Here is a 21,648-nt window from a genome sequence, read left to right as displayed (position 1 = left end):
TGTTTGTGAATGCTATCAAAATATTTTTTTTTAATGTCCATGAATATGGTGATTATGTTTTTTAGGTATTAAAATACATGACTGCAGCTTCTTTAATTTTTATTCACCAATAAATACTGAAATAAATCCAGTTCAATTCAAATACATCAATACAATTCAATACATTCATCTGTTACATTAATTAAATGCAATATATGTATTGCAATAACTACAGTAAACCTCTTTCTTGATAGTTTTAAAAACCTTCTACTCAATAAACTAACAACTGTGCCATATACATAACTACTACACTAAGACAAAATGAAATAAATGTGTACTAAATAATCATGACAACTAACAACAACTTCATGGGATTTTTCTGAACTTTCTCAAGTGTAGTTGTCATCTTAGCTCTCCTAATATTCCAGAGCGTTGAACATGTCTTCCTCGTCCTCGGCGAGCTCCTCTGGGTTGAACTCAGCCTGGATCATGTCCAGGCTGAGTTCCTCATCATCAATGACCTGCACCCTAGCCATGCAAAGCACAAATAGGTCAGCAGAAAGAAATATATACTTTTGTTTTTAACCTGCTGCTTCTCTCTGCCACTAGCCTAACTGAAGTATTTACTTCACCTTTTCTGCAAATGTAAAGCCAAAATCCAACAAATAAGACAAGATAGATTTGTACCATGGCGTTGGCGGTCCTTGCTCCATTTCTCCCAGTTGTCCTTTTGACACCTGGTGAACGATTGCCACGCCAATACAGTTTCCCAAGACGTTGACAACACTGTTGCAGCGGTCTCTGAAAGACACCAACAGACCATGAAAGTTGAGCAGATGTTCTGATTTATTTTTGTTTCTTTGATCCATTTGCACTTTAGCTGACCGACCAAAAGGACAAAAGAATGTTAGCTGGTTAGCGAACCATTTCGCATAAAGCATAAAAGAGGTAATACATATTTAAAAGCGGTCAGGACAAATTTGCTCAGACAACAAAACAAAAACACTATTAGTGTATTGAGCTCCCCACACTCAATACATTATAAAGGTATGCCTTACTTGTTGTTAGCAACACTTGAAGACACAGGATTTACAATGTCAGGCTACATCTTAATCATAATGACAAATATGGCCTACAAACCTAACACATGTTATAAAATACTGTCTAATATTGCTTTTGAATTTGAAAATGTTGAATTTCATTTCAAAATATTTACACAATATAGCTTAAATACAAAAAAATGTATGCTAATAATGACAAAATACCATCCTCTACAGGGGGCTAGCATTCCCACTCACAACTGTGAAACACATGCATAAACATTTCAAGAAAACCAGTGGTATAATGTGTTGAAGTACATTTACTCAAGTATGTACTTGATTTTGAGGTATTTGTACTTTACTTGAGTATTCTTATTTTATAAGCCAATATTGTACTTTTATTCTGCTGCATTTATCTAACAAAATAAGTTACTAGTTACTTTACAGATTCTGATTATTCGCTAATAAGAAATATAAATAAAGTAAGATATATAATTATAGGTTAAGATATTCAGTAGTAGTATATAAAGTAATTAAAATAAGCTCCACGTTTACTAGCTGTGACAAACAAGTGAATGCATCAATAATCACAATCCAATATTTAAGTTGATATGACTCTGAATTGAGCTACATCGCCCAATAAGTACTTTTACTTTTTGTTATTCAAGTATATTTGAATGCCCATACTTTTGTACTTCTTCTTAAGTAAGATATTAATTGCATGACTTGTACTTGTAACTGGTGCACCAGTCAAGAAACAGAAAAGGCAGCTACAGTCATTTCTACATTACTTGTATTAAACTTACAGGAGCCATTCTACAACCACCAGAATGATGGCTTCCTTGGCAGGTAAACCATCGGTCATCAGAACAAACATAGTGGTCATTCCTCCAGTAGCCGGGATCCCTGAGGATCCTATGCTGCACACTCCTGATGTCAACCTGCAGATCAAACACAGACACATACAACTTTACCAAGTCTATTCCTTTTAAATGTCTCATCTTGTACACTTTTAACCAATATTATAAAAAAGCTCAGTTGGATACTGCATTCTGATTGGTACATTTTGACATTCAGCAGTCTGCTCTTTTTTGATAGCAGACCGTTGCTCTGATCAAGGGACCATGTGCGGTGATATCAATCCGCAGAAAGAAGTCAATTTAACGTACACATACATCTTCCTTCTTTCGAAAACACCAATCATTTAGTATTTGTGGAAAGCACGACACTTGAATCTTGGATTTGTGACGGCTAGATATGCAGTATAATGGACTATATTTATTTTGCGTAAACAATACAATCATTTTTTAATTGATGACATGTTGAAAGCAATATTTTGGATCAAAGTATGGATTTATTTAGTAAGAAGCCGTGTAATAAGCGGGATAAAATTCAGCAAACAGGTAATTATAGCTAAATAAGCTCCTTTAGGGTTTATTCAAAACACCCTGTCAAGGCTCCTGTTTACTACAATGTCCTGCACACTAAATATTATTACTTCTTAACTTGCTATGGTGATGATGGTATGATTTTGAGTGGCTTACGCAATAGCGATTAACTGGCCGATTTTCAGGTGGATGTTGTTGATTTGGGTTATGAAGATGGCTGCGGCCACTTCATAAAGGGCAGTTCTATCCATGTTGATGTTGGTCCCGATGGGCAGCATGTACTGAGTGACACTTTTGTCGATCATGAGTCGGCTCTCACAACATTGAATAGTGAGTGGTAGTGTTTTAACGCTGGGAAACACACAATGCATGCTTAGTTAGTGAAAATATTAGAAATGTACATCTCTCAAAGATATGCTTGCAGATCTAATGATGAATGTTGAAATATCAGCTCTGTGTTACATCATCTCACCTTGACGAGCTGAACAGTGCCATTTTTAAGGCGGGAAAAATCTCCTTGATAACGCCATAGGGGTTACGTCTCGTACACAGGAAATAGGTCACAGGCAAAACTATTGTTGAGTGAATTATGAGCCTGAAACACACAATGAATGCACAATATGGAATCATCTGATACAATTGCTGACAGTTTGTCTACACAATGCAGCTGCCGGGCAAGAGTATTAAAACGACAAGACTGTAACAGCAATCCCAGGGTCTCAGGAAATGAGCCGAGCATGGCTGCCTTCTGCTGCTCATTACATTTTTTGGGAGGCGTAATGTGTGTTTTGGTCTGGTATAACCAGTAGCTTTTGGTGGATACAATTAACAAATGTGTTGCTTTAGCTTACTGTAGCTTGATGACTCGTTAAGGCTACAAGTGAGGTTAAATAAAATACCTGATTGATATATTATTTAACGCAAGGCTACTACTTTTAGACCAAAAAAGGTGGGATAATGCTAACGCTAAGACAATAGTAGCACAAGAGTGAGTAAACGTCCATAATAGTGCAATATCTAGCAGCTAACATTAGCTAAATAGTTGTATTGATCATTCCACTTAACTTTTAAAAGAACTGTGATATTTCAATGCTAAAACATTGAAGTTGAACATACCCAATAAAAACCAGTGCCATGAAATTTCCAATTTGGAAGATAGTTTCCACGTTATCAAACTCAATAACATGGCTTGTGGTCAAGAACAGCACTCCAACTGGCAAGAAGCTGAAAGATAACCATGAAATGAAAAATATGTAGATATTAGTTCAAAAATAAATCAGCTATGTTTTTTTCATTGAAGAAAATGATAAATCAACATAATAATGGATTCATATCGTTGGACGTCAAAACCTGAAAAATTGTCTAAAAGCAAAAGTAACAGAGGTAAAAGTTCACTAACTCTAATTTAAAACTGTGAGCAGAAAAGGAAGTGGAATTTAACTGTATTTCTTGTTTCATAAGGTTTGTTGTACAAGCTTACCTCAGTATCATGTCGACAATTATTTTTGTGGCCTCGTTGAGGACATGAAAGACCTCTACAAGGACTTTCCCATCTTTTCCAATCCTGTTGAAGATTATGCGGAATATTAAAGCCCACACAATCAGGCCCAAAATGTTGGCTCCATTGACATATTTGACCGACAGTCGCACTTCTGTCACATTCTGTAACAAGAGAAAAATGTCATAGCAAAATGATCATGAATCAAACATCAACGTCTTTCATGTAAACTTCAAAAAACAATCTTCAACAGTGACCAGGACATTTTTTTACCATATCCAGGCTAGAATTCAACTCATCCGATTCAACTTCATATTCCAACCTATCAGTCTCGTGCTACAAAAGATAAATAAAGTTTTAGCGACATTAATAATACAAATGAGCAGTTTGTCCTAATTGAAGCATACCTTTCTGAAGCAAGCCTGAATCAGGCATTTAGGCGCCATGTTCCTATAAACAAAAAATAAGTCACACCATCAGTATGTTTGGAAATGGTGAAACAACCAAGGAATTGTGTCTTAATTAAGGATATTATGCAATATTTCTGTATTAGATGACTTAGTTGAATACTCTAATCTGATTTGGGCATCCAGCAGTCTGCTCTTTTTGATAGCAGACAAGTCAAGGGACAAGTGGAGTCATATCAATCCGCAGAAAGGAGAACAGTCAATTTAAAGGCAGGTGTCTCCTCCATTGGAAAACCCTATGGAATACTTTTTATATATACATTTTTAAATGAGCAGAGAGCATGGAACTTTGGAATTATGGCGGCAAAGCTGTCCCCAGTAAAGAAATGAAAAAGAGAACAATTAGAAGAAAGGAAAAACAAGGTTTCAGGGTGATTCAAACCCCCTCCATAACCCTGTCAGTTTTTGTTTTTGTTGCTATAACGGCCAGTTCGCTGCACATGATCTGCACTGAAGAACACCTGAAATACATCATTATTTCTGCTAAAGGAGACGATAAATGGATTTGAGTCCTCTAAATGTTTGAGCTGTTTCTGACTTAAAAGCCTTGCTGAACTGAATATGCAGGGCAAGCAGAAATGTTCTTCTCACCTTATGATGTCCATCAAGGAGTCAACATTGAAGAAGGGCTCATCGTCTTCTGGGTCTTCTCCTTCAACAGCATGAGCACTCCCTGGTTTGAACACCATCATCAGAGCTATCCCTGCAACACAGAATCCATGGTGGAGCATGAGAAGCAAAAACACCCCGTTCATGTGAGAAAGAGCACCAGCAGCTCGATTGAACACAATAATATAATAATATATGCAGGTTTGAACATCATACTGTGAATGATTCATGTTTTTTAAAGGGGCCTTACTATGCTAATCTTCACATTCCTATTGTTTGCCTCTACTCTAACAGTCTCCATGCTTTAATGTGCTGCAGCACTTCTTTTCACCCTCTGTCTGAAACCAGAGCCCAGTCTGCTCTGATTGGATAGCTGGCCGGCTCTGTTGTGATTGGTCAACCGCTCAGAGATGTCCCGCCCCTTAGCCTATCATGTACAATGTGTTGGAGCTTTAGCCAATAGAAGCTTCAGGCTACATTACCTTTATATTTTGATACTCAGATTAGGCTTCTGATTACAATTTTACAGGTAACTAGTAATGGTAACAAATTAACTAGGGATGCTCCGATCGCCAATTTTGGGGCTGATCGCCGGAATCAGTATCGGCCGATACCGATCGCCGATCCGATCGAGTGGGCGGGGCCTATGGGGGACTTCCATTTAAAGTGATGTTTAAAACTCAGTTAATGGGGCTCATTCACTGGCGCTTCCACAAACCAACCAACCAACATAATTATTACATTCAAATGAAGTACATTATTCAAGTTTACATTAACTTGGGATAATAACACGGGAGAAATGAGCGGAATCGCTCTCTTTTCCTCTCTCCCCCTCTCTCTCTCTCCTTACAGCCCGTCAGTATCTCCTGCAGCTCACCATGAATTAATGCTTTGACAAGTCTGCAGACAAGACGGCAGGCGAAAAACCTTTTAAAATGCTTGTTTTCTGAATGAAGATCGGGTCGACCAGGCTAAACTAACGTTGTATATGCTCATTCCACACTCATAACAACGGCCTACAGATATAAATAAAGCAGCGACTGTATTCGCCATGACACAGACAGTCTGTGGTTTGTACTTGTTTAACTTTTGTCCAGTTTCTGAACATATATGAGGAGCTGTGAGCTCTGTGTGCTAACTGCTAACAGCTAACGGCTGATGTTGTGTGGTTGAACGTCAGTGACGGCGGCTGAGATCCTCACCGCTGATTGGCTTCCGCGAGAACGCGTCACGTGAATTTGACGCTCGAGTTGAAAAAATGGAACTCTCGCGTTTAACGCGGCACCGTTCAATCGCCTCAAACGCGTGATTCGCGCCGCATCCACCGCTTCATGCGCGCCGTCGGAGCGAATTCGCGTCTGTCCGCGTGTCTGCATTGACTTTACATGTAATCGCGCCGCCCCCAAACATCGCATCGCGTCCGGTGTGAACGCAGCATTACTCCTCGACAAAATGAATCTGTGTGAGCCAGGGGCGGCGCCAGGCGGTAGCTTGGAGTTGCTACAGCAACACCAACATTTGGCATAGCAACTTCTAAGCAACCCCAAGAAATTTATGTTTTTTTATATATATGTGAAATTCACAATTTGAAAAATTATTTATTCAAAAATGATATGCTACAGTACAGTACAAGCAGAGCCGGCCCGACCCATTAAGCGACATAAGCGGCCGCTTAGGGCCCCGCAACCACTAAGGGCCCCCTAGCAAAAAATGGAAAAAAAAAAGAGAAAAAAATGAATTTTTTTTTTTTTTATCTCAGTACACCGTTTTTTATCTCAGTATACCGTCGCCGTGATAAGTATGTTTAATTAATTTTGTTAATATGCCTAGATTGCCTACTCTCAAAGTCATGTATTATATTATTAAGTCAATCATATAATACATTAACCGTGCTTTACCTGAACCTCATCATGACACTAGAGAGGACGGCAGGATTGTAATTTCCCGTGTTCAGTGAATGCAACAGAGGCAAGGCACCAGACCAACCAGAGAGTTGAATGGAAATAAACATCTGTCTTATTGGCTGACAGGTACCTATCCTGTGAGCTGTGACAATGTTTAAAATAAACCCTCAGTCTCAGACTCAGAGTTTTTGAAGATGGACATAAGAACATTTGTTCTTAAAAAAGACGACAATTCTCAAGTGGTGGTTCACACAACAACCCCAGAGCCAGCACTTGAGCCAGGAGAAATTACAGCTACGTTGACGTTACTTTGAATCGCGGGGGTAAGCTAAACTGTTAGCAAGTAGCTATAGCTAGCCAGATATATTAAATAAACACTTTGTCATACAATCTAAATGTAATGTTTTTTAGCGTTACCTGGTGATTTCAAAGAAAGCTCTCTGGGAAATGTTGACTTACTGTTCGACATGAAGCTAGAAGCTACCTTACAGTACACAGCTGATCCTCGAGTCCTGTCAGTTAAAGTGTTTCATAGTTAGCTTAGCTAAGCATCAACCTAGCACTGAAATATATGGATGTTATGTGACAGTATTTCTGAGAAAAAGTCAGCTGAAATGGTGGCATAGTTGCCACTGCTTTACGATTGAACGTATTTGCAGCAGTAAATGTGGCTGTTTGGCCACTGTTGTTGCCATAACAACACCTGAATTTAAATGTGCAACCTCTTTTTGTGACAGATTTTTGCATGAAATTATAATTCTTCTGAATGATATTCCTATTGACAGCTAGTTGCTATGTGAACATTATGAGATGGACAGCCAGAGAGAATAAATGAAAAACAGTTATGAAATACTATATGACAAAACAAGAATACAGTTTAAAAGGGGAGTGATTTGTAAAATATCCATAAAGAAAAATCTGTTTACAGTTCTGTTTCATATGGGTGTTGAGAGATGTATCCATAGATCTCTTAATTTTGCTCTCAAAGTGCACCAGATTGATGCTTTTAACTTCAATATTTAAAAAAAAATCTTCCTGGGGGAGCATGCCCCCGGACCCCCCTAGAGGAGGCGAGGACCCCCCTAGTGTTTACATGCTTATTTATACAATATGTGTGCTTATGCTAACATCATAAGACAAAAGTTGGTTCCGTGTTGTGTGAAGTGAGAACACGCTAGAGTGAGGGGGGCCCCCAAGCCAAAGCTCGCTTAGGGCCCCCAAAAGTCTAGGGCCGGCCCTGAGTACAAGTACTTCTGGGTGTTTCATTCATTAGAGAGAGAGAGAGAGAGAGAGAGAGAGAGAGAGAGAGAGAGAGAGAGAGAGAGAGAGAGAGAGAGAGCAGATAGATAGAGAGATAGATGCGCGAGCGATAGATCGAGCGCTAGAGAGCTATCTCGTCTCTCTGCTCTCTCTCTCTATCTCGCTCTGATCTACTCGCTCTCTGCGCTCTCTCTCTCTCTCTCTCTCTCTCCTCTCTCTCCGTCTCTCTCTCTACTCTCTTCTCTCTAGAGAGAGAGAGAGAGAATAACGTCGTCACCATAGTAACCTTTGATCTCTGGGCTTACACACACAGGTGTTTGTAAACATTCATTCACTACTACTTACATTTAATATCTAACTTCTTCAGCCTACTTTCAGCTGCAGAAACGATTCAACTATTAACTTATTGAGCTATTTCAGGACATTGAGGCTATACATTTTGTTGTTTATACCTTTTTTAAAACCTTTTCTTTTAAATATTAAGCTTCTTCACTATTTTTTCCTACTCTTCCAGTTTAACATTTCACTTTCAAGTTTTCAACAAAGTCATTGCAATGCATTTGAGCTGTAACAATTTGATTCAAATCATTTCACTTTTCTGCATTTCTCCGCTAAGTTCAGCAACACACTGGTTTTTGTAGCTAAAAGCAGCTACAGAGACCATTCAACTAATACAATATTCAGCTTTTTCTGCATTTTCAGCAAAATTCAGCCACAAATGTTCACAGTTTACAGCATTCGCACGTATTTTCTGCAGGAAATGCATTTTCTAGTTTCAACCAATACTTTGGCTCTCAATAACTTCAGCATACTTTCAGCTACAGAAACCATTCAAATATCAAACTATTCAGCCTTTTCAGCACATGCTGGGAAAACTTCAACCTCTTCAAAATATTTTATACTTTTAAAAATATTCAGCTTTTTAAACTCTTTTTTTAACATGTAACTCAATGGGAGGAACCTTCAAATCCTCTTTTACCTACACCTTGCGCCAAATGCTTCTCCTTCCACATACTTTCAGCTAGAGACTTCCTTCCAACTTTAAAATTATCACAAGACCTTCAGCTATAAAACTTGTTCTTCAGATTTTTCATATCTTTTACACTTTTTGAGATATTTAACTTAGTTTGGAGCTTGGTAAAGAGGCTTTCTTCAGATTTTAGCAACCAAATGCTATATTTTCTGTCATGTCCTAAATTGTCCCTGCCACCATTTTTAGGATATTATAGTAAGTTCATAGGAAGGATGAGACAACTGAGCAGCCGTCACTGACTTTGCGTAATCACCCTTTTTAAACCTCTCCCAGAAAGTCTTCACTTACTATAAATATCTTACTTTAAATCCAATCACTTGCCCTATTCTTCGTTTTCCTCAAAACACAACCTCCACACGGCGGTGGAGCTTTTCACAGCACCCCAGATGCTTTAGTACCCCTGGCACTTCCCAACGTCCCTGACGTTTTAGTACCCCTGGTACTGGCATGCACATTTACAAGAAATATATCCAAACACAGCCTCCACACGGCGGTGGAGCTTTTCACAGCACCCCTGATGCTTTAGTACCCCTGGCACTTTATCACAGCATCCCGGATGCTTTTATCTTTATCACAGCACCCTTTATGCTTTTATCTTTATCATATTTTCGACAAGCAGGTCAGCACCATAGTCAAATCCTGCTTTTTTTAAATAAGACTATTGGCCAAAACCAAGTCGTATTTATCTTTTAAAGACTTATAAATGGTTATTAACACCTTTGTAACCTTGAGACTGGATTACTACAACGCTCTATACGTGGGTATGGACCAGGCCTCAATTAAACGCCTGCAGCTAGTCCAAAACGCAGCTGCACGTCTTCTGACTGGCCACAAAAAGCGTGACCACATCACCCCAATTCTGGCCTCACTACACTGGCTTCCAGTTCGGTTCAGAATTGATTTTAAAATCCTTTTATTTGTTTTTAAAGCACTAAATGGGCTGGCTCCGGCCTATATAGCTGAACTCCTCCAGCGCTACACCCCAGCCAGAGCTTTAAGTTCTGCTGACCAGCTGCTGCTGGTAGTGCCCAAGACCAGGCTAAAAACCCGAGGGCACCGAGCCTTCGCAGCAGCTGGCCCTAGGCTCTGGAACACTCTGCCCCTCCATGTGAGGTCGGCCCAGACCCTAGGGGTTTTTAAATCTACTCTTAAGACACACTTCTTCTCCCTGGCCTTCTAGTCAGAGCGGATCACGACTCCTGACTTTTCCCTGTGTTTTTTATATATCTGTTGTAATTTATTGTCTTTTATTGTGATTGTAGTAATGTGTTTTTATTACATGTACAGCACTTTGGCTCGACCAAAAATCGCTTTTAAATGTGCTTTATAAATAAAACTTGATTTGATTTGATTTGATATTTACGAGAAATATATCCTTTGCTCTTTACATATTTCAGTTATCTATATTTTACATTACCTCCTCTGCATCCACCGATACTCACACTTTAACAGTCCTTTCTCTACCTATGCAGAATTTTGGCAGTATTCAACAGGCTTCTGCTCACCTTTGATCTTGGCCCTGTGAGTATTGGTAGGATGTCTGGAGGAGGTCGCCGCCGCCCCTCGGTCCCTTGGACTCGAAGCCGCGAGTCACCAATCGTCTTTTTGGAATCACGTAGGGGTCACCAATTTGTTGCGTTCAAAATTCCAGGAAAACATTACATTGCATTTAGATGACTCTTTTATCCAAAGCGACTTACAATAAGTGCATTCGACTAACAAGATACAAACTTGAAGAAAACAGAATCATATAAGTACTAATCAGGTTTCATAGAGCTAAAACATTTCAAGTTTCAAGAAAACAACTTCTAAGTTTAAATATTTATTATAAGAGAGCAAAATATATATATTCACTTGGCCAAGGACTCCGTCCGGTCACAGAAATCACAGGCAGCAGAGCTGTAATCTGTCAGTCCATTTCCGGAAAGAGCCCCGAACCTCGTGCGACAATACATTTTATTACACAGGGCGTACATTTATGATTGGTCAAGACTAGATTAAGAGAAACCGTGGTTTAGACTTGGCTCTCTCTCGTTGGTGCGCAGACTTAGACAAAAGTCTCTTGGCAACACGATCCTTCAATCAACATTCGGCCGGCTGGCGTAGTCCCTCCCTACTCTGTCTCTATCCTAGTAATTTGTTTTCGCTAACGTTTCTACAGATATAGTGGAAAACCTTCATAATGCTGCTTCCTAGCTATGCGTGGGAGCGATGCTCCCATACAACTCAAGGCCGGAGCGATGTCCTGTTTATGAATAACTCTTTGTATTCTTCCAGTATCTGCACCTGACCTTGCTACTCTGTATTGCAGGCTAAAAACTTTCTTCTGTGACTTTTCCCTTTGTTTCCTATCCAATCCATCAAACCTTGGGATTGGTGATTTTGTCTATTTATTCCAAAGTCATAGCAACATAAAATGAGCACAATAAGCTTATAATGTAATAATAAGAATCAGTCTTTCTAATGTTATATAAAAATAGACTCCACAAGAGCTGTATATACACAAAAGGGGAGTTAGTCGGTTCCATAAGAGCCGAGGTGAGTGTTAAATGAGTGTAATGTCAGCTAGCTAACATTAGCTAACAAGCACTGTTCTAAATGGGGGGGAGCCAGGGGGAGCTTGGCTCCCCCGAAGAGGGAGGGAGCTCCCCTGAAGGCCGACTTTGAGATAAATAGGGGGAGCCCAAAACAGTCGTGCATATTTGTGTCACAAAGATTAGAAATGTTGAGTTTCTGTAAATAACAGTTCTTGAAATAAATAATAGTTATTGTTCATTACAGTTTCTGAATATTTGTTTTATATTTGTGAATATTTCTGGGTGTTGCCATCTGTACGTGGCGGCACTGCATTCTTTACGCTACTTACGTTGCTATGGTTACGGTGGCGATGCCGGCGCAGTATTTGAAATGTTCATATTGATATTTTTTTAACTCTGGCTTTGTAATAAAAAATATGGCAAAAAGAAAACAGCCAAGCTTTTGGATTCACAAGCAAAGAAGCGAAGGAGTCTAAAAATGACAACGTGAACGGAACAACTTTTAGTTGGCCGGCTGTAAGCGGGTCGAGTTTGACAGCTCCACACCGAGGGAGGGAGAGGCCTGCCGATGCGGAGCCTGAAGAGCATCCCGGATGCTTTTATCTTTATCACAGCACCCTTGAAGCCTGAAGAGGCTTCAACAACGGCCACAGCCGCCGGCGTAGTGACACCGTCTGTAGTAGTAGCAGAGTGATTTTATAGCAATTGATCGAATCCGCGCTGCTGCGCCAGTCAACAGAGCGTGCGTGTGACATATTTAGTAGCAGGATGTGCACTGAAAAATAGGGCTCCCCCGAAAGCAAATGGGTAATTCGAACACTGCTAACAAGGTACACTCTCGTGTTTTGTTTTAGCAACTCGTTTTCTTGTTAAGAACTGCGTGATCGCTGTGTATGCTGTGGATAACATTAGTGTTGGCAAGGACAAGGTACACAGAAAACTAGTTGCTAAAACAAAACACAGGAGTGTACCTTGTTAGCTAATGTTAGCTAGCTGACATTAACGTTACACATTACACTCGTTAAACACTGACACTCACAGAAACCTTGTACAGCCGGTCCCGCATGCTGGCTCTTACGGAACCGACTAACTCCCCTTTTGTGTAATAGCAGCTCTCAACATGCCCAGACTGTAATGATTTCCACCTCATTTAATATTGTTCACCTCATTCTGGTGTTGGTGACGTGTATTGTGCGCAATAGTATGAAGCTGCAGCGTCGGAGGCTGCACTCTCAGGACCGCACTCCCAGGACCGCACTCACAGGACCCTAGTTGTTTTGCAACATCGCCACCTAGCGGATTGGATGACCGCAAAAGTAGACATTGTAATGCTTGTTATTAACCATCTAAAAATGCATGAAAATCACAAAAGTAGACATTTACATGCATGAAAATATGTTTTTATTATTATTATTATATTTATTATTGTTTATTTTTTACAACAACAATTTGTTGTTAATATCAAATGTATTTTGTATGTCAGATGTAAAAAGATAGCCTTTTATATTTGTCTTATCAAATTTGACATACAACGTAAATATATATATATTGTAGTAATAATGATATCATCTATTTATAATTGTAAATGTATATTGTATATTGTATGTAGACATACATTTATTATATATATCTTTTTATTGTATTACACGTTCAAAATAAATCAAATCAAATGTGTCTTTGAAGAGGTGCTAGATTACTGAAAAACAACTGTTAGTGTGTTTATGCACCAGGCTGCAAAAGATAAACATGCAATTTGACCGAGAGGCATTTCAGTGCAGAATACATTTATTGGGCACAATTTCCACACTGTGGATTCTTCAATCTGCTGTTGGTCTGCTGTTGACCACCTTCTCCTGGGAGATATCCATTCTGGCACTCTGTCGTGGCACTCTGAACACTGGCTGAAGGGTTCCCTCGAGCAAGCTTCTGGCCTCCAGAGTCCAGAAGGCAAACCTTTGGCCATGCCTTTGAAACAATAAGAACAAGATGTAATCTAAAGTATTGCATAGGGAAAGGCTAAGGCATTGGTGCACAATTGATATGCATTAATAATCTCAACAGATATTGCCATCCAGAGTCTTACAGCTCTTGTTACTGATGGTCTACTGATCTGTAGATGGTTAACCTAATATAACTAACAGATGTTCTATTGACATGCTACTGAGTTTGTTGACAGATTGTAGATAATCTACAAGTGACCCTCAAAATAAAGTGTTACTAAAATTAAAACACACATATTGTTAAGGGCTTTCATACCCTTGTATTTCAAAACGCTCCATGAGAATAATAATAACTGACTAAAACACCTCATGCAATATTGCAAAACATGTCAGAATTATGAGACTGTCTGATAAACAGTAAACAGACAGTCAGCACAGTTAAGATTATTTACAATGAATTCAAATAGTAATACAATGACTATTAAAGACGCATTTACACTGAAGACAGAACTTAGGCTACTGCTGATTTAATGTAGCGGACAGACAGATCATATTGACATGCTTTTGTCATCCTTTGAAGTTTAATTAATTAGCTGACTATAATTAATGATCAGAGTTGGGAAGTTTACTTTTTTTTAAATGTAGTAGTTTACAGATGACTAATTACCCTGTTAAAAATGTAATAAGTAATGTAACTGACTATGTAACTATTTGTATTGATATTCTAATATTAATTATGGTTATTTTATGTTTTTTGTGAGTCACTTTGGATAAAAGCCTCTGCTAAATAACATAACCATAACATACAAATAAACAAAAAGGCTAACAGTTGGTTTTGTCCTGAGAGTGAGGTCCTGAGAGTGCAGTCTCCGACGCTGCAGCTTCATGCTACTCATTGTGCGAGACCAGAGATGTAGTTCGTTGAGCGGTTTCAAACACAAATAAGTGTAACTTCACAGTTTTACGACAAACTGTGACTTTTTTTACTTGGAAATTATTTTTTTAAGATTAACAAACATCATATGTGTAATTCATGGCACAATTGAAACGGGATCGAAAGATAACTTTTCTCTCGCCATTGACTTCAATACATAATTTTTCCGAAATAAGGTCCCATGGATTTCCCCCGGAAAGGGAGGGACTTCGGCTCTCTATACATTATCTGTTGTTTTACAGAATGCTACATTTGCAAATGTATTGTTGATGTAGTACCGAAAATTACTGTACGGACATAAAACACATTTTTTAAAAACCCAATAAAAAGTAGTGCAAGCTCAGGTGTTAAATAGTCTTATGGCCTATGGGATGAAACTGTCTCTGAGTCTGGTGGTTTTTCGTCCTGATGCTGCGGTAACGCCTGCCAGACGGCAGCAGACAGAACAGTTTGTTGCTGGGTTGGTGGGGGTCTTTGATAATGCTGTGGGCTTTCTTCCTGAGCCGCTGGCAGTAGAGATCCTCCATGGATGGCAGCTCTGTCCTGGTGATGTGCTGTGCAGTTTTCACTACCCTCTGAGTCTTATGGTTGAGATCGTTGCAACTGCCGTACCAGGCCGTGATGCAGCCAGTCAGGATGCTCTCTATGGTGCACCTGTAAAAGGTCAGGATACTCTCTATGGTGCCTCTCTATGGTGCACCTGTAGAAGGTCAGGATACTCTCTATGGTGCACCTGTAGAAGTTGAAAGAAAACCTTCTGTCGAGCTGTTTTGGTGACAGTGTTTGTGTGATGAGTCCATGTCAGGTCCTCAGTGATGTGGACACCGAGGAACCTGAAGCTGCTGACTCTCTCCACAGTAGTCCCATTGATGGTGATAGGGGCGTGTCCCTCTCTCTGCTGCTACCTGTAATCCACAATCAGCTCCTTGATTTTGCTGATGTTGAGATGGCGGTTGTTATCCAGGCACCGATATATCAGGGTTCTGAATTCCTCTCTGTACACTGTCTCGTCGCCATCAGTGATCTTCACGATGGTGTTGGAGCTGTGTGTGGCCACGCAGTCGTGAGTAAACAGGGAGTAGAGGAGAGGGCTGAGCGTGCAGCCTTGAGGGGCTCCGGTGTTGAGGATCAGGGTGGAGGTTGTAATGATTCCCACCCACACTGCCTGGGGTCTGCCCCGTCAGGAAGTTCAGGATCCAATCACAGAGGGCGCTGCTGAGACCGAGGTCTCTGAACTTGATGACCAGCTTGGAGGGCACAATGGTGTTGAAAGCTGAACTGTAATCAATGAACAGCATTCTCACATATGTGTTCCTCTGGTCCAGGTGTGAGAGGGCAGTGTGGATGGTGAGGGCCATGGCGTCGTCTGTGGACCTGTTTGCTCTGTAGGCAAACTGCAGGGGGTCCAGAGAGTCAGGGAGGGAGGAGGTGATGAATGTTTTGACTAACCGCTCAAAGCACTTCATGATGATGGAGGTGAGTTCTACTTGGCGGTAGTCGTTGAGGCTGGTGATTTTTGACTTTTTGGGGACAGAAACGATGGTGTTTGAAACATGTGGGGACTACAGACTGCAGCAGTGACCTGTTGAAGATGTCCAATAGGGGATCGATTTCCTGTCAGTCTCTAACACTAACATTTGTATTTTCTTGGCTTGCCAGTGTTTTGTATTTCAATGCGGCATCTACATTAATTTACTTCTGTTGCACTTCTACTGGCTAGCGTTTCGACACAATGTACGTGATAGGCTGAGGGGTGGGATATTTGAACAATCACAACAGAGCCGGCTAGCTAACCAATCAGAGCAGACGGGGCTCTGGTTTCAGACAGAGGGTAAAAAGTAGACACACTCAATACAAACGTTATCTCTGAAAATATATATATCCTTTATTTAACCAAAGTCTCATTGAGATTAAAATCTCTTTTTCAAGAGCGACCTGGCCAAGAGGGCAGCATGAACAATGTCACAACAAATGAACACAAAACAATAGAGGCAGACGAATGCAGCATGACAGGGCTCCTTTAAGACGTAATGAAACTATTTTATTGGCGCTGATTCTTTGTTTTCATCGGAAAGGGGGTGGGGCTGAGATGTGGTAGTGCTGCACTCATGTGGCCAAAATTAGTATTAAAAAAACTAGAATCTTTGAACAAATTATGGAACTTATACAAAATGATTATGGCAAAACCTTTTTTTTATGTGAGGTCATAAACACAGAAGAGAAAACAAATTAGATCAGACATAGAACATGGATTTTCTAGAACTGTTTTCCCCTCATTTACCCTTCAGGACTTCTGTAGCAGCAGGCCCCTTCAGACCGATATCTAGGAAGATGATAACCAATGATAACAGCCATTTGATAGGCTGATAACATTTAAATGTGTTGTTGCAAATCAAAACGTGCTGTCAGAAAACATTCAAGTGCTCAATTTGTTCTGTTAATACAATATAACAATGTACCACTTTACTGTTGCATTTAAAGATACATTTCTATGGTATCCTGTCACATGGTGCACATTATGAATGGAACACTCCAGCACCGGCGGTTTCAGACATCAGTGTACACATTGTTAATTATAAACTCACGTAATATTCAAAGATGCCTGTAATTGAATGTCCTGCCTCCAATAACGTCAAGGACTCCAGAGGCCTGCACTAGTAGTGTTGGCATGGAAACTGCACTGAGACTTTTTTTAAATAACTGTATTTAAACATGAGATATTTTTTCTCTCTTATTTCCTCCCTGTCTTTTTCTGCCAACATCCTTAGTAACATCCCATTAAGCTTCAATGACCTAAATGTATCCACTTTGGTCAAAACATGAGCTGGAGCTTCTGTGCGTCATTCAACGTGTCCTCATCTTTTATTCTGTCCACCTGCTCTTAATTCATCCCGCTTATGACTGAACTTGCCTTGTGCAATGGACAATTAGGTCCAGCTTTTAATTGCTTCTGTTTCAGTGCAGCTCAGTTGTTCCTTCTGAGAATGAAACACAGAGCCGATCACTGTTTTAAATGTTGATGTTTTATCCATTCATAAAATACATTTAAATATAAACACTTAAATACTTAATTAATAGTTGTGGCAATATAACCAACAGGTACTTAGTACATTTAAACAACTGCTTCACTTAATGACAATTTACTTTAGGCCTGCAAATATTGATAATTCACATTGAAATGTCCATCCCAGTTTCTCAATTTCCAAGCGAATGTCTTACATTTATTTCTGGTTTTAGTTAAAAAAACGAAAATATCGGGTTTATTATGCTGGTGATGAGCTTGATAATCTCCATATTTGACATCATTTCCTGCAATGTTTTCATTCAAATGTACTGTAAAAAATCATACATAATCTAGACTTTGATCATTTTGTACTTGAAATCAGGGGAACGGACATTTTTTCATTTTCATTTAATCGTTTATTTGGCAGGGACAATGCACAGTAATGAACACTTAAAACATTCAAATGTGTCAAGCGTAACAGTGCCAGATTTAGCTTTGAGCTAATTTCCATCCGCAGTCCCTCACATAAAACATTTAAGAAAATTACATTTTACAAACATAGCATAAACAAAATACATGATACGCAAAAAGTGCAAAAGAGCAATAGCAGCACACACAAGTATTTACCACATGGCAGTACAATATAGCAGCTACGACATATAAAGTGCAAGAAAATATAAAAGTGCTACATAAAGTGCAAGAGGAGATACCCCTGTATTGAAGTGCAATTAGCGGTGATTGCACGTCTGTTTGTTTCTCAACCATTATTTTTAGTTGACCTTTAAAGCTATTGAGAGTGGGACAATCCCGTATCTCAGTTGGGAGGCTATTCCAGAATGAGCTGCCTTTAACGGAGAGGACATTTTGTCCAAAAGTGGTCCGTCTATGGTGGACTTCACAGTCTCCTCTGGTTTCTGACCTAGTGCAGCGTCCAGTGTGTTTTTTGTGGATGAATTCCCCTAGGGGAGGGGGGGGCAGTCCATGTAAACATTTATAAAAAAAACACATACTTTTAAAAGACTTTAAATTGTCAAAACTCAATAAATTGTGTTTTTCTAGGATGGTACAGTGGTGGTATGAATTTGTCTTTCTGTCAAAAACCTTCATAGCTCTCTTGTACAGCTGTTCTATGGGTTTCAGGTTTGTGGCACAAGCAAACGACCAGTTTGTAAAACAGTATTCAATGTGGGATAGAATCATACAGTGGAGGTATGACTTTGCAGCATTGACAGTTAAGAAAGGTCTGATTTGTTTAAAATGTTGCAAGTTGAATTTAATGGTATTGGATACTTTCTTAATATGTTTCTTAAAAGTCAAGTTCGAGTCCAGTATGACTCCAAGATACTTGAAGTGGGGGACTAGTTCTAATTCTGCTCCGTTTAAAAACACATTGGATCCTTCGATTTTGACTGGTCGTTTACTGAACATCATGCATACTGTTTTTTTTGCATTTAACTGTAAGCAAATGTTGTTCAGCCAGTGTTGAACCTTGTCCAATGCATTTGAGAGACAGGATGTGATTATTTCAGTATTTTTCCCCTGTACAAAGATGACCGCATCATCGGCATACATTTGCACATTCAACTCAGGACATACATTAGGCAAGTCATTCATGTACAGTGAAAACAGTAATGGTCCAAGAATGGAACCTTGTGGAACCCCAACAGGGTTGACAAGGTAGGGGGATTTGGTACCGTTGACCAAAACACACTGTTTTCTGTTCGATAAGTAAGACTCAACCCACTGTATTGAATCTGCTGAAAAATTGAAATAAGTCAGCTTTGTAAGGAGCACTTGGTGGTCAACAGTGTCAAATGCCTTCCTGAGATCAAGGAAGACAGCACCTACATTATGGGCTCGTGTCCAACATACATTTAACCTTTTCCACAAAGACACAGTTAGCTGTCTCAGTGGAGTGGTGAGCACGAAAACCAAACTGCATTGGGTGGAGTGGAGCGAAACCTTTATCTAAATGTTTGGTGATTAGTTTTGACACCCATTTCTCAGCTATCTTAGAGACACAGGGGAGGATGCTGATTGGTCTGTAGTTGGACATCATTGCCTTATCCCCAGATTTAAAAATCGGTGTCACCATGGCCACCTTCCAGGACGATGGAACTTCCCTCGTGCTAATAGATAGATTTACTAGCATACTAATTGGTTTTATTAGACCGTCAATATTTGTCTTTATAAAGTTGGTGTCTAAATCATCTGCATCCCTAGCCTTAGGACCTTTTAACCCTAAGATTATATTTTTTACCTCCACCTCTGTGATTTCCTCCAGGTCAAAAACTGGATGTGTATCCACAGTCGGGCTATGGGAGACCTCAGATGGCGGGAAGAGCTTTGTGATGTCCAGAGCACTATTTATAAAATACTAATTTAGAGAGCTGGCCAACACTGCAGGGTCTTTTATCAGGGCATCATTGATTTTTTATTCTAGAGCATTATTTTCCTGTTTCTTATGTTTACCTAATAGTTTATTTAGGATTTGTCAAACGTTTTTACTGTTACCTTTCGCACCTTCAATTATGTTGATGAAAAAGTTTGCTGTCATTGTTAGTTCCTTGTTTGTCTTTGACTGTGTCACAGGGTAGTGTTCTGTCTTCTACTTTGTTACCTTGGATTAAAGGAATTATCTTGGAAATCTGCATTTGGGTCCTGCCTGCTTCACTCAACCCTGACAGAAGGAACTAACCAGAAATGGGCCCAGCAGATCCATTTGAGGTGGATTTACAAAATGTTACCTTTTCTTTGGCTTGCTGCTATGGTAGGTGGAGGGGAGCGTCCAGTGTTCAGCAGAAAGAGGCTGCTCTGGCAGAGGCTCACCAGGTGGCAACAGTGGATCCATCTTTAGTTAAGTTCTTACCTGACTGGATTTTGGATTTCCTTTCGACGTGTGATTCCCGGCCTGCTAGCCCCAGGCATGCTAGCCCCCTGCCTCCCAACTCCCAACCTGACACCATACATCTCGGTGTGTTCCGTCTGGAGTCAACCCCTGCTTCTTCCCCATTTCCTGCTCCTGTCCAGGAGCCGTTCTCGGGCACTCGTCTGGCTTTTGGAGGTCCACGGAGCCTCCAATACCCCTTTCACACCAACGCAACTCCGGTTCAAGCTCCGTGCTAGAGCTTTTCAGGTTCAGAACCGGTACTTCGGTTTAGCTCCGGCTCTTTTCACACCGCTCAGAGCCCGACTGGTGCTGCCGCTGCTGCGTCATGACGTCACAGTTTACGTCGCTGATTTTCTCCCCAACGGAGCTCACCTCACAACAACAACGGGCCGGGGACTGCGTTGCTTTTAATCATACGAAGCCAGATTAAATTAAATAACGACTTCTCCAACCTTATACTTTTCTCCAGAGTGCCGTGGTTCATTGTTTATTAATGTGTTTCAGCGGCATTTACCGACCGCTGCAGTGCTGCTGCTCTTCCACGAGTGTATTCTCCCGTTAGCTCCGGGTTAGCTCACACGGCTCTAAAGTATTCACTGTCTGACTGTCACACAAGCAGCTGATACATATCCCCAGTTCCCTTTAAGTGAATGTGTGTCAGTCTGAATTGACGCTGTTTGGCATCACAACGCTGTTATGAAAGTTTCTCTGGTATAACATGGGTGATGTTAGCATAGCAACCGAAGCTAAACTGACTACTTGCTAAGCCGTTTTCTCCAGGCACTTTTTACCGACGTATTTTTCATTATGATTCTACTTGTGATAGTCGGACATGACAACCTGTGCAGCCCATGTATTGATTCCATCCGATAGCTGCTATAATAACAAACAAAACGTCTGCCTGCTCTCCACAATGATCAATAACAGCGAACGGATGGTCAAAGTAAGGTACAAATAAACAGAATCACACGAAGCCTGGTTAGTGTTGCCTGACTTTATAAAGTGTGTTTTTTTTTAACAAGTGTGTGGTTGCGTTCTAGTCACTTTGCTCAGCACTACTGCTTGTTACAACCTTTATTTGCCGTACTCGCCTTAACTGTTAGCTCAGGTTAATCTCGCCCCCCTCCGACGTAAGCGTGACGTATGCGGTTCTTGCTTCTAGACG

The 21,648-nt window shown here is 40.2% G+C and overlaps 1 protein-coding gene across 1 annotated transcript; it reads right to left on the bottom strand.

The window, feature by feature from the left end:
• Window positions 1-395: 395 nt before the first annotated feature.
• On the bottom strand, window positions 396-20,150 carry LOC117481318 (excitatory amino acid transporter 3-like). The gene is made up of 11 exons (XM_034128963.1): window positions 20,108-20,150; window positions 4,964-5,075; window positions 4,313-4,355; window positions 4,179-4,241; window positions 3,888-4,069; window positions 3,524-3,631; window positions 2,880-3,002; window positions 2,564-2,758; window positions 1,826-1,960; window positions 667-780; window positions 396-507 (listed from the first exon to the last, which is right to left on the bottom strand). The coding sequence occupies exons 1-11, from the start codon at window positions 20,148-20,150 to the stop codon at window positions 396-398; spliced, it is 1,230 nt and encodes a 409-aa protein (XP_033984854.1).
• Window positions 20,151-21,648: the final 1,498 nt, after the last annotated feature.

Source organism: Trematomus bernacchii, unplaced genomic scaffold (assembly GCF_902827165.1).
Source record: "Trematomus bernacchii unplaced genomic scaffold, fTreBer1.1, whole genome shotgun sequence".
NCBI classification, from domain to species: domain Eukaryota; kingdom Metazoa; phylum Chordata; class Actinopteri; order Perciformes; family Nototheniidae; genus Trematomus; species Trematomus bernacchii.
This window is presented reverse-complemented; position numbering and strand designations above follow the sequence as displayed.

Bases quoted from the DNA above. Each gene is read 5' to 3' on its own strand.
- LOC117481318 (XM_034128963.1), bottom strand. From the start codon at position 20,150: ATGACAGCAAACTTTTTCATCAACATAATTGAAGGTGCGAAAG. The intron at 3,632-3,887 runs GTAAGCTTGTAC...GTTATCTTTCAG, and splicing joins ATTGTCGACATGATACTGAG to CTTCTTGCCAGTTGGAGTGC. The intron at 508-666 runs GTACAAATCTAT...TTGCATGGCTAG, and splicing joins CAAGGACCGCCAACGCCATG to GGTGCAGGTCATTGATGATG.